General features: G+C 45.9%; 1 protein-coding gene across 1 annotated transcript in view; it reads left to right on the forward strand.

Moving 5' to 3' along the window:
- Positions 1-15,927: 15,927 nt before the first annotated feature.
- Positions 15,928-16,027, forward strand: part of LOC108802795 (evolutionarily conserved signaling intermediate in Toll pathway, mitochondrial-like) — a 3,258-nt gene continuing 3,158 nt past the window's right edge. Inside the window, exon 1 of the mRNA XM_018574653.1 lies at positions 15,928-16,014. Coding sequence (XP_018430155.1) covers positions 15,928-16,014 — 87 coding nt within the window. The remainder of the gene's footprint in view (positions 16,015-16,027) is intronic.

The raw sequence follows: 16,027 nt of genomic DNA on the forward strand, positions 1-16,027 counted from the left end.
TATTTTTAATACTTTCCTGAGTACGGCTAATTGGCTGCATAAAATCCATTAAGAGGATGTCGTCTACCCCAAAGCTTGTTAATAACTGTCGTGAGGCCACTCAGCAGGAATACTATTTGCATCTGGTATAACCTGACCCCATTCATATCTTTCATCTGCCCGAAATTCATAATTCTGGTGTGATCAAATGACGATAACAACAACAGAGAATAACCGTCACCGTCAGATATCACTCATGACTCTGTTATCATGTGAAGGAGGCAGATTAGACACATTCCATCTCCTGTGTGATCCAGGCATCTCATGTATGTAACAGTCTCCATTAAACGGTCATATAATGCTACACAAAAATAAATGGTCTGTCCAACTGTAGCATGAGAGAAAATATAAATATGACTGCATTTAGGAAACTGACATCGTGGGAGGGTCTTTTTTGCTCTTAGCTCTCCTACCTCCTACCCCTAAGATTCTTAAATTGGTCATTTATATTGCCTGAAAATCATTATTGATATGTTCAATGGCGTCTCAAGGGGGGTGTGGCACACCATGGGAGGGGTGACACCAAAATGACTGACAATCATATTGGCGTCACCCTCTCTAACAAGTCTGGCACTCGGTCATGGACCGAGAGCCCGACAGTGCCAGGAGAGAGGAGGGTCCCCTCCTCTCTCTGCCGGCGTCCATCACTAAGATGGCCGCCGACAGGCGTCATATAGATGGTCGCGCATGCGTGATGTCATTGCGCACACGCGTGGTGACGTCATGCACATGCGCGATGACGTCACGGTGGGGTGTCACCCAGTTTTCGCTCCGCGTGACACCCCGGCCTTGGGACGCCCCTGGATATGTTTAACTTTTATTTTTTGTAATGCTGTTCTATCCCTGATGACCATATTTCATACAGTATGTAGATTCCACATCCAGCTGCTAACTGTATTCCAACAGCAAAGTCAGCACATTGCTAAATGACTGCTGAGATGAGATCAATTAGCCACCCAATTATGATGGGGCTCTTTTCTAAAGGGATAGAGTCTGTTCACTTTGCCAAGTTAATGTTCACTGAGCTTAGTGGATGAAGTAAAGCAGCTTTTAGTTTAATCAACCAATCATGTGCTAGCCAAAAAGCCCGTCCTTTGATTTGCCTCGCACGAGATTGGGTATTCAAAGTGAGCACCGGTTTACTTTATTTGCTATCACTCACTTTGCATAGTGAAAAGCCTCTACTCCTTTAGTCAATCAGTCTTATTGCTTTCCATCAGTATGAAGAGACTGATAGGTTCTCAGTAACATAGAAGGACAATGGTGCAGTAATCGGTGTACATGTTTATCAAGGGGGAAGCCGAGTGTGAGCAAAATGTGGACCGTTCTGGAATGCTGCGGGCCCCTGATATTTGATCTAATTGTTACATCAGTGGAGTAACGATAGCCATAGAAGCTGCTATGAGGCCCGGGGGTGGAAGGGGGCCCCTAGTAGGAGGGCTATTGAGGTAATATAAACATAAAAAATCCGTGTGTATGTGAAGATAACACAAATCCATCACTGTAATATTGAGGATTGCAGAGATTGCTGCTGACACTGACCCTGTACCCGCCTGTGACCCTTCCAATCAAGATGAGTGGAGGTCCGACATACAGGAGGAGAATTCAGAGTCATTGTTGTATAGAAACAGATCCCCTTTGCAGGTTATGCAGTAAGGAAATTTGTTCAGCTGCCTTAGTAGTGTAGGTTTATTGCCCTCCTGGTCATCCCGGCCAGCACTGAAACTAACCCTTCATGCCCAAAGCAGTCTTACTCCGGATGGGGGAATAGACCGATCTTCACTCATTCAGCCCGCATTCTGAACAAGAGAAAATTGAGCTCTGTATGGCTAACTTTAGACATGCTTTATGTCAAGATCAACGATAGGAAGAAGGCCACTAGGGGACCTCATTAAAATTTTGCTATGGGGCCCCATGATCTGGAGTTAGATGTGCATTATGTTCCAAACAAAAGAGATTTCAGAGGGGGACCTAATGAAGCTCATAAGACTGAACTGAGTTACAAAACCATTTCTAACGTCTTGAGACTCCATTGGTACACAGCCAGACAGATCTGCTTACTTGTTCCAGGTCAATGACTTAGAAAGCATAGAAACCAAAGATTAGCATGACAGGCAACCATTTAACAATTTCATACGGAGTTAAGCCATGGCAGCCCTCGTATTTCTGTCATCACAGGCTGACTGTAATTAAAATGCCAGGAGAAAAGAAAGGACCATCACATACACTAAATTACCAAAAGTATTGGGACGCCCCTCCAAAACATTGGATTCAGGTGTTCCGTGACATTTCCTTGCTACTAAATATTCCACGGTCACCTGTTACTGGTATTATAACAAAGTGGAAGCAACTGGGAACACCAGCAACTCAGTCACAAAGTGGTAGGCCTCGTAAAATGACAGAGCGGGGTCAGCGCATGCTGAAGCGCACAGTGCACAGAAGTCGTCAAATGTCTGCAGAGTCAATAGCTACAGACCTCCAAACTTCGTGTGGCCTTCAGATTGACACAACAACAGTGTGTAGAGAGCTTCATGGAATGGGTTTCCATGGCCGAGCAGCTGCATCCAAGCCTTACATCACCAAGTGCAATGCAAAGCGTGGGATGCCGTGGTGTAAAGCACGCCGCCACTGGACTCTAGAGAAGTGGAGACGTGTTCTCTGGAGCGACCAATCACGCTTCTCTGTCTGGCAATCCGATGGACGTGTCTGGGTTTGGCAGTTGCCAGGAGAACGGCACTTGCCTGACTGCATTGTGCCAAGTGTAAAGTTTAGTGGAAGGAGAATTATGGTGTGGGGTTGTTCCTCAGGGGTTGGGCTTGGCCCCTTAGTTCCGGTGAAGGGAACTCTTAAGGCATCAGCACACCAAGACATTTTGGACAATTTCATGCTCCCAACTTTGTGGGGACAGTTTGGGGATGGCCCCTTCCTTTTCCAACATAACTGCGCACCAGTGCACAAAGCAAGGTCCATAAAGACATGGATGAGCGAGTTTGGGGTGGAGGAACTTGACTGGCCTGCACAGAGTCCTGCCCTCAACCCGATAGAACACTTTTGGGATGAATAAGGGCGGAGACGGCGAGCCCGGCCTTCTTGTCCAACATCAGTACCTGACCTCACAAATGCGTTTCTGGAAGAATGGTCCAACATTCCCACAGACACACTCCTAAACCTTGTGGACGCCTTCGTAGTAATGTTGAAGCTGTTACAGCGTCAAAGGGCAGGCGAGCTCAATACTGAACCCTACAGACTAAAACTGGGATGCCATTAAACTTCATGTGCGTATATACTGTAGGTCTCACAGATCTTTCAAGGTGCATTGTTATACCGTGAACACAATTTTATGACAACCGCATTGGGTTGTTCTGAATCCTCTCCCATTCTCCTTTACCCCCCATGGACTCCAATGAGTGAGAGTTCTCATGCCGCGCTATAAGAAGGGTTCTGATAGTTGTATTCTCCATTTTCGAGATTATAATATGAGACTCCTCAGTGGTTGGCTGAAACCTCTCATGAGGGATCTCACTTCTGCAGTCTAGACATGTAAGTTGTGGAAAAATTTGGTTTGGATATTTCCTTATTTCGGGATTCGGGTCCTAAATTCAATTCCGTTCAGGTTTCGAATTCGGACGAAATACGAATTTTCATTAGTTTCAGGTAAGGTTACGAATATTTGTAATGACTACCACAGACAACTATATACAGGCAGTCCCCGAGTTACATACATCCGACTCCTACTCACAAACGGAGGCTCGGAGGCTATTACTGTACAGCAGGGGTAGTAGTAATGCTACCGCTTGTGCCGACAAAGAGTGCCCTCCTTTTTGGGTCTAGTTTGTAGTACTGTATGTACATTACAGGAAGTTGGCCTCTTCTTCCGGGTCACTGAGGTTTTTACTGCTGTCTGTATCCTCATTAGGAAGATTTAATCTCACTTACTGACCTTGAGACGACAGGAAGTGAAAGGAAATCTACCCCTAGGAAGGAAAATTCACTCCTGTAAGAGTAATCATGGCAAAAAGGTGTCTACACTGAAGCTTTATCACCATTCCTTGTTTCCACGACAATTCAACATTTTCAAAATCCAATTGTTACAGGGACAGAAAGTGAGGTGAAATCTTCTGAACAGGGGCACACACAGCAAAACAAACTTTACAGGGGGTAAACCCTACCCTATGCTATCCAAAGCACACACATGAAAAAATTTGGCCTGGAGTTACACTTAAAAAATTTACCTCTTCCAGCTTACATATAAATTAAGAATGAATTAAGAATTAACTTAAGAACAAACCTTCAGTCCCTATGTTGTTCATAACCCGGGGACTGCCTGTAGAGATATTAATAGAAAAGCTGAATCTCCTAGACCCGAATGGCATTCAGGATCCGAATTGCATTCGGGAGCTCCCGAATGCCATTCGGGTCTGGGAGCCATATACAATACATATATTACTAAAGCTAAGGCTGCCAGACCCGAATATAATAATGTAATTCGAAAATTCAGATCCCGAATGCCATTCGGGTCTAGGAGCCTCAGCTTTAGTATTATACAGTATGTACCATACATATATGGCTCCCATGTTGACATAACGAAAATTCGTATTCAGACCCATTCGGATGCATTAAAGGAGAACTATGAGGTGAGTGCTTTTCACTCCCCTCATAGTTCTAGCCGACCTGTGACAGTCTCATTGTCACAGGTCGGCTAGAACTATGAGGGGAGTGAAAAGCACTCACCTCATAGTTCTCCTTTAATGCATCCGAATGGGTCTGAATACGAATTTTCGTTATGTCAACATGGGAGCCATATATGTATGGTACATACTGTATAATACTAAAGCTGAGGCTCCTAGACCCGAATGGCATTCGGGAGCTCCCGAATGCCATTCGGGTCTAGGAGCCTCAGCTTTAGTATTATACAGTATGTACCATACATATATGGCTCCCATGTTGACATAACGAAAATTCGTATTCAGACCCATTCGGATGCATTAAAGGAGAACTATGGGGAAAAACACTGACCCCATAGTTCTCCTTTAAACCAAAAAAACACATCTGAATGGCCAAAAAAGTCTCATGTTCGATTCATTTTCCTTTTTGAACGAAATTCGGATGGGATCCGTATTTCGGAAACAGAAATTCGGGCACTTTCGGATGCATTGGGATTCGGAAATTCGGATGTGTCCGAATATCTGAAAATTTGTAAGAATTTTGATTTGGAAGGAAACGAATCGCACATGTCTGCTGGAAATAATCTTTGAGTGTATTAGGTTGCCAGATTCCATAACCAGAATATACAGTTGGATTTAGGATGCCTCCGTTAACAGCACTGGACATTGAGACATCTGCCACTCCTCCAGAAAAGAATCTTGCGCCACGTGCTTTTGAAAGGATCCCTTTCAATCCTTCTTCTATCCTTCCCCATGCCTACATGCTGCTCCATTTGGCCAGTAAAAGTGAAAATCCAGAACCTTGGAGTATAGTAAAGCATGTGACTCTATCCCTTTCCTCGCAAGATTTACTGTCTGAGCACTGCTACATGGGGGCAAGAGAGAGTCTTCAGTCCTGATTGATAGGACTTTTTGATCTCGATGAACGGAGTGGTGGAGGAGCCAAAGTAAAGTAAGTACAAGCAAGGTCAGGCTGAGGGGTAGGCAGAAGAAGCGACCACCAAGGGCACTTCATCAAGAGGGGGCGCAAAGAGGGAAAAATCTGAAACCTATGCTGCTGAAGTAGTCCACAGCTAATGGGTGGTGGGGGGAGCACTTTGGCCTATCGCATTGGGTGCTGAAGGATCTTGTCCTATCAGTGAGTACAAGCAGCCCACAAGGCCATTGTTTAAGTGGACCAGTTACTTTGCCCTTTAAAGACGATCCATTAGCTGATAACATTCACCCTGATAATGGGAAGTGCTCATTGCCGTAGCTCTGTGCATCCAGAAGCTGCAGGAGGCCCATTTGTGGTGCTGATCGCTCAGCCAAAGCTCTCTAAACTGGTATCCAGCTATGGACGCGGCTTATCAATACGGCTTTATCTGTCCCGGGAATAGAGCGGCTCCTCGAAATGTGCACATCCATAGCTGATATTGCATCAAAGTTTATTCCAGGTCTCAGACCGCCCTCACCTTGAACTACAGGTTGATGTTTGAGGAGGACTCTGTCCCCAATTGCTTCTATCATGGACTCTACTCCTGAGCATGCCGTGCACTCAACCGATTGCTGCAGCGCCTTAAGAATTCACGCGTACCGGGTAACCTGAGGTGAGGCATAGGAAAATGATTTCCGGGCCACGTTCCGGCTGACTTTGACCTTGGAAGGTCTGAGCACAGAAATAATTGCCTGTGCAGTGTAACGGGGTTTTGCAAAAATCTGGCCTGTTTAAAGGGACAGTGCAGACTTCTTTTAAAATTAAGTTACTAGTGCTGTGTTTATCTTCATAGGATTGGATTTTTCTCTATATGGCATTCACATTTTTTTACAAACTTTCATAGGTTTTTAATTGTATGAAATACAAAGATCTGAAGATTGGCCACTAGAGGGAGCTCTTGTCTTTTAACAGCCGTTGAGATGTCAGCCACACGGGGAGTGCATTGTTTTCAGTGATTCAGAGGACTCATAAGGCCCAGAGGATAAAGATCTTAATTGTAGCTCTGCACCTGTGATTTTCCAATCGCATTGAGCTCGGCTTAGAAATAACTGCCATTTTTTATTAATATAGTTTCTTGTCCTGGTGTGTTACATTGTGAATTACGCCTATTGATTTGTATTGTGAAAGGAGCAGTGAGAGCACCAGCATTGTACAGCAAAGCAAAGTGCTGTCCACATGAGGGAGCTTTCCCGCCACTTCCTGTTCAGGTGACAGGTATCAGCCAAGACAGAACAAGAATCGATGGGAAATCTTGCAATGGGGACAGCAGTTTTGTTGACCACCAGGGATTTCCCTCGCTTTGGAGGGATTTTCTCTCACTTCCTGTTGTATCTATCAGACAGGAAGTAAAGGGGAATCTCCCCAATGGGACACAGATGGCAAAAAAAAAAAAAGCTGAAAGGGTTTATAACCCTCCTGTACTCTACCCAAAACTAAAAAAAAGAGCTTTAGTACTACTTTAAATTGGGCTTTAGTTCTAGTTTAATTGGACTTTCATTCTATTCACAATGGAGCTTCAGTTCTACTTTGAATTGGGCTTTGGTTCTACTTAATTTGGGCTTTAGTTCTCCTTTAAATTGAGCTGAAGTTCTACTTTAAGTTGGCTTTTCAACCTGACCGAAGTTCAGACTCATCCAAAGCTTGCATCCAAATCTAAGTAACAATCAGTTTTGGCTGGAGCCAGGTTTGAATCACACAAGGTCAGGTTAAAACGACACAGAAGAAGAAAACAAAATATAGCTTCATTGCTGACCCACCCCACCCCTGCCCCCCTCCCGTTCATGTGCTCCAGTCTTTGCATCAGTTCACCATTACGCAATTCCTGCATTCATTTAATAGTTAATCAGTTAACGGTCAAAAGACCATCGAAAAACTTCAGCTATGGCCTATTGATTTTTTTTTTCAATGACGTCTGTAGGCCAAGGTCATCTGTCACGGTTGTTTCCACCTGGCACGCCTTCTAAGGAAAAGCAACTACAACATGAGCAGGCTACGGGCAACTAGCAGCTTTAATACTATGAGGATGATGTATAAATATGCTTCCTTGGCTTAAAATAAACCTGTCACCCCCCCCGGGTCCCTTTTCCTGAATAGGCCACTTGTAATAGTCCTACCTTTCCGGCTGTATCGCCTAGGCACAGGTCCACTTCAAAGGGCTGATTTATAAATGCCGTTCGCTCTGCACTAGCTCCACTAGATGGTGCTGAGGAGTACAGGAATTTCCTATGCTCCTCAGCGCCCTCTAGGGGTGCCAGAGCCATATAGCTGGGAGGAAACATTTATAGATCAGCCCCTTAGTAATGCCAAAGTTACTGGCAAATCAATAGGCCCATAGCTAAGCAGCAACCATTCCTCTGGTCCATGAGGGGTGTACAACTGCCGGAGCACAAGTGCTCAAAAGAGTCCTATAACCGAATTTGAACGTAACAATTATTGTTTTCTATGCATGAGCCCTATCATCTGACACGCAACAGCCTTATTAGAAAAGCCTGCCACTGCCAGCATGCTGCAGAGAAGGGCCATTGATCTCTATGTGGAAGCAGTGGTATCTCTGCATAGGTCCTCTGCAAAGACAGAGCTAGAGCTCTCCAATCAGCATGGCGCATGGACTTTGCTGTTTTCAGAACTGTAGGTCTGATTCAGGTGTGTCTGTGTGTGTGTGTGTCTGTGTGTGTGTCTGTGTGTATCCACACAGGGAGCAAGGAATCTTCTCTGCAGCAAGCTGGCTGGGAACAGGCTGTGGTTGCTTCCTAAACAAAACTGTAAGACTTTGTACGCCTTTTGCTTTCAGGCATCTGGAATAAAGTTAGCTGACTTCATTTTTTTTTAGTTTTGGATAGACTGGAGAGAGAATAGACCCCCTGTCAGGTTTTTATTGCTGTCTGTGTCCCCGTTAGAGAGATTCACCCTCTCCATTTGCCCTGGTGACCAATAACACTGAAAGAAAATCCTATATTTTGACTTGTCACTAGAACAGGGATAGGTGGGCAATCTTCCAATGGGGACACTTGTTCTGATGACTGTTGACAGCCAGGAATTTCCCTCTCTTCTGAGGGATTTCCTTGTACTCCCTGTTCTGGTTATTGGACAGGAAGTGAAGGGAATATCCCCAATGGGACACAGATAGCTAAAAATGCTGACGGGTTATAGCCCTCCCTTACTCTGTCCAAAACGTTAAAAAAAAGAGCTGTAGTTTTACTTTAAATTGGGCTTTAGTTCTTCTTAAATTGGGCTACTTAGGCCTCATTCACACACAACGCAAGCAAAATTGTATATTGCGTATATACGCACCTATGCGCGTATATATGAACGTCTATGCGTGTATATGCGTGCACTATATGCAATCCCAGAATGCATCACTCGTAATGGAATTTTTAATGTGCTGTATGCGCGTATAGACGCGTAAATATGCAGAAATACACTGCCCGGATGCATCTCTGTTCCATTCTGTTTTTGCGCATATATACGCAAATATACGGCTCCATACGCGGCTGTGTGTATGGAGCCATTTATTTGCATATGTTGCATATGGTAGAATATGCGCGTACTCGCTTATATGCGCGGCAGTGTGAATGAGGCCTTACAATTGGGCTTTAGTTCTACCTAAAATCTGGCTTTAGTTCTAATTTTAAAGGAGAACTATGAGGTGAGTGATTTTCACTCAGCCTCATAATCTGAGCCGACCTGTGACAATGAAACTGTCACAGGTCGGCTCAGTAGATCGGGAGGTGAGCGAACACACTCACGGCTCCCTGCAGGGATTTCCCCCCCACCCTGTCCGATCCTCCAGCGCTGACTGGCGAAACGGACGGGGCGGGTACAGTGGGCTCAGCCTCTGGATAGGCAGAGCCAGCTGTCAATCCCGCAGCTGGGTGGATCCAGACAGTATTGTCGGGATCCGTCCCGGCTGCTGCAGTCTCAGTATACCGCGAGCTGTAGCTCGCGGTATACTGAGCTTAGGGTGACGGGAGGACGCTAGTTTGTGTTCTCCCGTGACCCTAAGGAGAACTATGGGGAAAAACACTTAGCCCATAGTTTTCCTTTAAATTAAAATTGAACTGTTGGGCTTATATAATATTTAATTGATTAGGGTTTGGATTGCCAGTGATTTAGGGCGCCGGCACTTTTGCAACCAAAGCCATTTGGAAGATAAGGATTGCAGCAACCAGAGGGATTTATCGGGTGGAGCAGCGAGCTGTAAAAAATAAATATCAGATTGAATATTGGAACCATTTAGCAGTCAGCGTGTGTCCCCATGTGTGTCCCCACATGACTTCACACACTGGATGTTCTTGTCTGATGGAAGCGTATCTTTAAGATAAATATTGAGTTGCTCTTTGCTAACCTGGAGGCACAATCCTCCACCAGACATAAAGGTCAAAGGGACGGCTGCCAACACTGTCCGCACTAGGATCCTCAGGTCACTAAGTACACACTTGTATCCTTCTCTTCGGATTTTACTTCCTCTTACATAACTTCCGATGTGTTTCCTCTGGAGCCGCCACGTATCTCCGGGTTCTCCCCCCCAGAATGCAGCGTTTGTCCTGAGATTAGACAGCTGAGCAGAGGCCGCGTGGAAAGGCTTGCAGGCTTTTAGGGAGCAGATTAAAGATTAAATGGCCGAACGTATTCCCAGAGCTCGGAACAATGGCACCAACGCAAATGCTGCTGGAGATTATGCGACGCTCCGGAATACTCATGGATAGAAGAAATGAGAACAAGGAGATCTTGGCTAAAGAGCTGACATTCTAAAATGTCTGTGTGTCAAAATGGCTGTGTGTCAATCACATACAACAACTTTGGACGACAGGCACTTTCAGCACCGATTGGTTCTAGGGGGATCTCTGGTCTTTTGTATCTCTGAATGTCCATAAATTCAACTCCTTTTAACAAAGAACGCACACTTGCATGCCAAAGTGAAAGGATGCATTTGCAAACAATGGCCACTAGATGGCGTGGAGGAGTATAGAATTTCCTATGCTCCTCGGCTCCATCTAGTGGTAGTAGGCCACCATGACCCAGCCACTGCACATAGAAGAGTACAAGAGGACCTGTCACCTCTTTATAGCAGCAGACTCACTGTCTCAGTGCACAAACTGTACTCCTGGGTTGGGCAACTCCGACCGTCCAACTGAGGGGAAACTACTCATGCATCTGTTTCTGGAAGCCATTCCTGTGGCTGTCAGAGTCTTGCAATGCCTCATGGGCTTTGTAGTTCCACGAGAGCTGGAGGGCCGGAGTTGCCCACCCCTGGTTTACTCTCTGACTCTTTTACATTTCTGATGCTGACCCACCTCACACTTGGCTCACCTCATTGCTCCTGACCTGCTGCTGTTGACTTTGGCCTGTTCCACGACCTCTCCTCCCCCTGCTCGTTTGGTATCATACCTGATTATGACATTTTGGCCTCTCTCCTGTATTTTTCTCTCTGGCCTCTGCATTCATGTTCATGTCAGGACTTCTCAGCTTGGTTACATGCGTAGCACCCAACTGTCCCTCTGTGGAAGGACGTCTTCAAGGGAAAGACTTTGAACCCAAATTCTCGGTCATGCTTCCCTCTATAATTATCCATCTTTTTTTATATTATAGATATAGATATGTATCAATAAATGTGATGATTACCTACCAAAATGGCTGCATACCTCCTTATATAGTCCATCCTGTATATTAACATGTTGTACAGTAGTATAAAGGTGAAGAAGTGGTGTTGCCCATAGCAGCCAGAAACACTTTGGGAAACACACTGGAGCACACAATGGAAAACACAATGGAGCACAGTATGGAAAACACAATGGAGCACAGTATGGAAAACACAATGGAAAACACAATGGAGCATGCAATGGAAAACACAATGGAAAATACAATGGAGCATGCAATGGAAAACACAATGAAGCACGCAATGGAAAACACAATGGAGCCCACAATGGAAAACACAATGGAGCATGCAATGGAAACCACAATGGAGCACACAATGGAAAACACAATGGAGCACAAAATGGTGTACACAATGGAAAACATAATGGAGCACTCAATGGTGCACACAATGGAAAACACAATGGAGCACACAATGGAAAACACAATGGAGCACACAATGGTGCACACAATAGAAAACACAATGGTGCACACAGTGTAAAACACAATGATGCACACAATGGAAAAAAACAATAGAGCACACAATGGTGCACACTATGTAGAATACAATAGAGCATGCAATAGAAAACACAATGGTGCACACAATGGATTCATCTTCTGGGATCCACGGTCCCATCCAGTGATAACAATGCAACCAATAATGCAGTCATATTCAGCAAATACTGCAACATGGCCACTAGATGGAGCTGAAATGCATATTTCCTGTGATCCTTGGCGCCATCTAGTGGCCATAATAATTACATTTTCCCCATGATCCTTGGTGCCATCTAGGGGCCATAATTTGGTATTTTCCTGATTCACTGAATGACTTACATTCGACCTGGAAAGAAAATATACTAATAAAATGTGTTTGTGCCCCTGTTTGCACAGTACAAATGTGCATGTAGTTTCTCAGGAGGAACAGCTCTCTGTCGTTGGCCAAATAAAAAAAAAAACACATGAGGCATGAAATTGCACAAGAAATGCATACAATGTATCAATGCATAAATCAATGCATGTAAAAAATGCATATATAGGCAAATGCGTAAGTGTGAGGGGATTGTGTAAACCTACCTGCCTCAACCTAAAACTGATACCAATGCACGGGCTGGAGCCGCTTCTGACACTATTATATGTTTTGGCTTCTACAGTCTGCTACACTTCCCTTGGTGGGTATAGTGAGCTGGAAGATCAGACAGACAGGCAGACAGACAGACAGACAGACAGTGCACATAACGCAGGTCTTCACATGAACTGACTGAGCAGGTTGGGCAGGACAGACAGTAACTTGTCTCAATAAACATCGGATGACGTGCCAACCAGCACGCATAACATGAGAAAGGAGGAGGACAGGAAGGAGATCCAAGTGAGGCCGATCACATGGAAGGTGTCGCTTAATTACAAAACCTCATCTTGAAGATGCGATGGGGTGACTCCGCACCATTCCATAGTACACAGCAGTGTCATTCCAAGTGCTACTTTTGGATGGAGAGGGATTAGACCCCCAGTCAGGATTTCTATTGCTGTCTGTACCCATTAGGGAGATTCACCCTCTCTATTGGTCCTGGTGACTTATCAATTAAAGTTTTGGGTTGTCACCAGAACAGGAATAGATGGGAAATCTTCCGATAGGGACACCAGTTTTGGTGACCACCAGGCATTTCCTTCAATGTGGGAGGATTTCCTCTGACTTCCTGTTGTGGCTATCAAACAGGAAGTGACCTCAGCCGGGTTAGCCCCCCCATATCAAAATTTTTTAACAAAACATATGCAGTTGGTTAGATCTTTGTTAGATCAGGTTAGATCTCTGTTGTTTGCGTTAGATCTCACACAGAAATAGAGATATTAACAGTTATTTGCAGGGGGGGCTAACCCGTCATCAGCCCCCCCTTATCATGCTAACCCGGCTGAGGTCAGGAAGTGATGGGGAATGGGACACAGATGGCAAAAAAAAAGCCAACATGGGTTATAACCCTCCCTTACTCTATCTATCCCAAACTTGGCTTTAGTTCTACAGTAATGCAGAAATGGCAAAAAAAAATACTCCATACACAAGACCGTGTATTAGGGTTGCCACCTGTCCAGGGTTCACCCGGACAGTCCAGGTTTTGAATGCAGTGTCCAGGTTTCATGGCAGCTGAATCCCGGACACAAGATGTCAGGCAGACAGGGGCAACCAAAATTAAGATAGGGGCTACTGGCCCCCCACTGAAAATAGTCTCGACTGTGATATTTACAAAGGAATGGGTGGCGCTATTTACATATGAATAAGCCACAACCCGTTGTCCCCCCAAAATTTCCATGCATCACTAGAGTGTTCGGGTTTCGATGGAAGAAAAGGTGGCAACCTAAATTCCTTAAGGGCTTGTGCACACCTAGCGCGGAGCAGATCCGGACCAGAGCAGGTGCAGACCGGATCAAAACTGCGTCCAATGTATTCCTATGGTATTTTGACCTCCAGTTCACATCGCAGCGTGCGGATCCAGACCAGATCCAGACCGGATGAAAAAAATGCGGCAAGCCCTATTTTACCTGCTCTGGATCTGGTCTGGAACGCATCAAAAACGCATCTAAAACGCATCAAAAACCCATCAAAAACGCATGCAAGTGCCTGAAAGTCCATGTTAACTACCTCCCGGCCAGCCGCTGTGTATACACGGCCTGCCGGGAGCTTCTTGGATGTAACTGGGCGTGTATACACGTCCTGTTACATCCGCCCGCTCGACGAGCGGGAAATCCCCGCTATTTGCAAAGGGGCAGCGATGCCCGTTAATATACAAGCGATCCGCCGGCTATAGAGCTGGCGGATCGCTTGTATGAAGCCCCGAGACGTGCGCCCCCCCTCTGCGGCTCTCCCCCTCCCCCCCTCCCGCTGTCAAGCTGCTCCCGGGCTCCGGTGTGAGCCCGGGACCAGCATATGGCCCCTGTCACAGGGGATCAGAGGGAGGTCGGTTCAATTAAAAAAAGTTTAGCAAAACCGGCCCTAAACGCATCAAAAACGCATCCAAAACGCGTCTAAAAAACGGCACAACCCACTACACTGCGTGTGCAGAAACCTGACCGGATCTGGTCTGCATTTGGTGTGAACAAGGCCTAAGGGTTGGTTCACATTGCATGGCAACGCAAAGTGCATCACATATGTGCACTGAGATATGTTCCCATAATGCATTGCATAGCTGTTTCTTGACCGAAACCCTGGCTGCAGCCAATCAGCTTCAGTCACTGTTCAGGCTTCCCTGAGGCACTGGTGACGTAACCCAGGCCTCACTGGTGCGCCCTGGGAAGGATACATCATCGGTTCCTTCCGGGGTGATCTCAAACATGCGCCTTATAAGATCTGGGACTGCTTAACAGCCAGGTGGCAAGATTTGTTTTAATAAGGAGGTCAGAAATTTCAGCCCCCCATTCTTGTTTTATGACAAGATTATTGATGTTCGTAACTCTTATCACATCATTGTTCATATTTGCTGGGAATGGCACTTCACAAATGAGCTGAAACATGGGCCTCTGTCGCTTTAAGGGGCGGCCATTTCCCCGGAGACCAGACCACAGTGCGGCAGAGGGGATAGTTCTAGGTTCCGCCTCTAGTGTCGAGAGTTGAGTGACGTCACTCCACGGCAAGATGGCAGCGCCCACAGAGCAGGAATGACACTGAGCTCGGAGTATGTTGGTCCTGTGCTCGGGAGATCGGTGTGTATGGGAGAAGGGGGAATAGATGGTGTACATTGTTCTGTGTGTGTGGTGCGCCCGGAAATTGTATACTCGGGCGGATACGGCTGGAGGGCACAGTGATCACAGGTGACCTCAGTGTACACTTGTGGCCATAGGTAGTCACATTGCTCTATGAACAAGCTGACCATACACTAAACAATCTCCTTTACCAAACCTATTAGGCCCTTGCACCACATGGCAGATCTAAAGGAGATTGTGCAATAGAATTGTATAGTGTATGGCCAGCTTTAGGCTGCTGCTTCAGGAATTCTCAATGAAACATCTGCTTGTCCAGCTGTATCCTAGTCATACCTGATAATCTGATATTTCTTAAAGGCCAACTCCCCTTAAAGTATAAATGACACCCAGCATCATTCCAAACACTTCCTGCGAGTCCTGGTTGTCAAGGTTGGGATGTCATCAAGCGGTGATTGTTTTATTATTTCACATGGATCACCGGGCTATATAAAATACAGAGAACCTACAGGCACGCTTTGTGTAATGCACAGACTGGTCACACATGTGCGTTACAACCTATGAGTGCCGAAGTGCGTTGGGTTAGCACATTTGACTGCTGTTTGCAATGTAACTGCAATGCATGTGGGGTGTTGGCGTGAACCCGGTTCGCCAGAGCCTGCACAAATCTGCCCCTGACACCCCCCCCCCCCCCCCTCCCCAGTCAGTTGCGGCAGGGGCATTCCCGCCCCACAGCTCCCCATCACAAGGGGGCGGGAAATGCCCTGGCCGCAACTGACTGGGTTGGGAAGGGACTGTGTCAGCCGCAGATTTGCAAGGGCTCGGATAAACTCCAGCAAACCTGGTTCGTTCAACACTTTGAAGTTTGAAGACAATATAGATGTAATCTAACTCGTATATGTTTCATTGTAGTAAGGAAATTTTGTGACCATGAGAACTCTGCGCTGGTTGGTCTCGGCTCAGAAACTGTGTGCTTCAGCAAGATGGCTGTCTGGGGTAGAAGCGAACAAACCACAGGTGAGCGTACTTG

Source organism: Nanorana parkeri, unplaced genomic scaffold, assembly GCF_000935625.1.
Source record: "Nanorana parkeri isolate BGI_ZX_2015 unplaced genomic scaffold, ASM93562v1 scaffold3120, whole genome shotgun sequence".
In the NCBI taxonomy this organism is placed as follows: Eukaryota; Metazoa; Chordata; class Amphibia; order Anura; family Dicroglossidae; genus Nanorana; species Nanorana parkeri.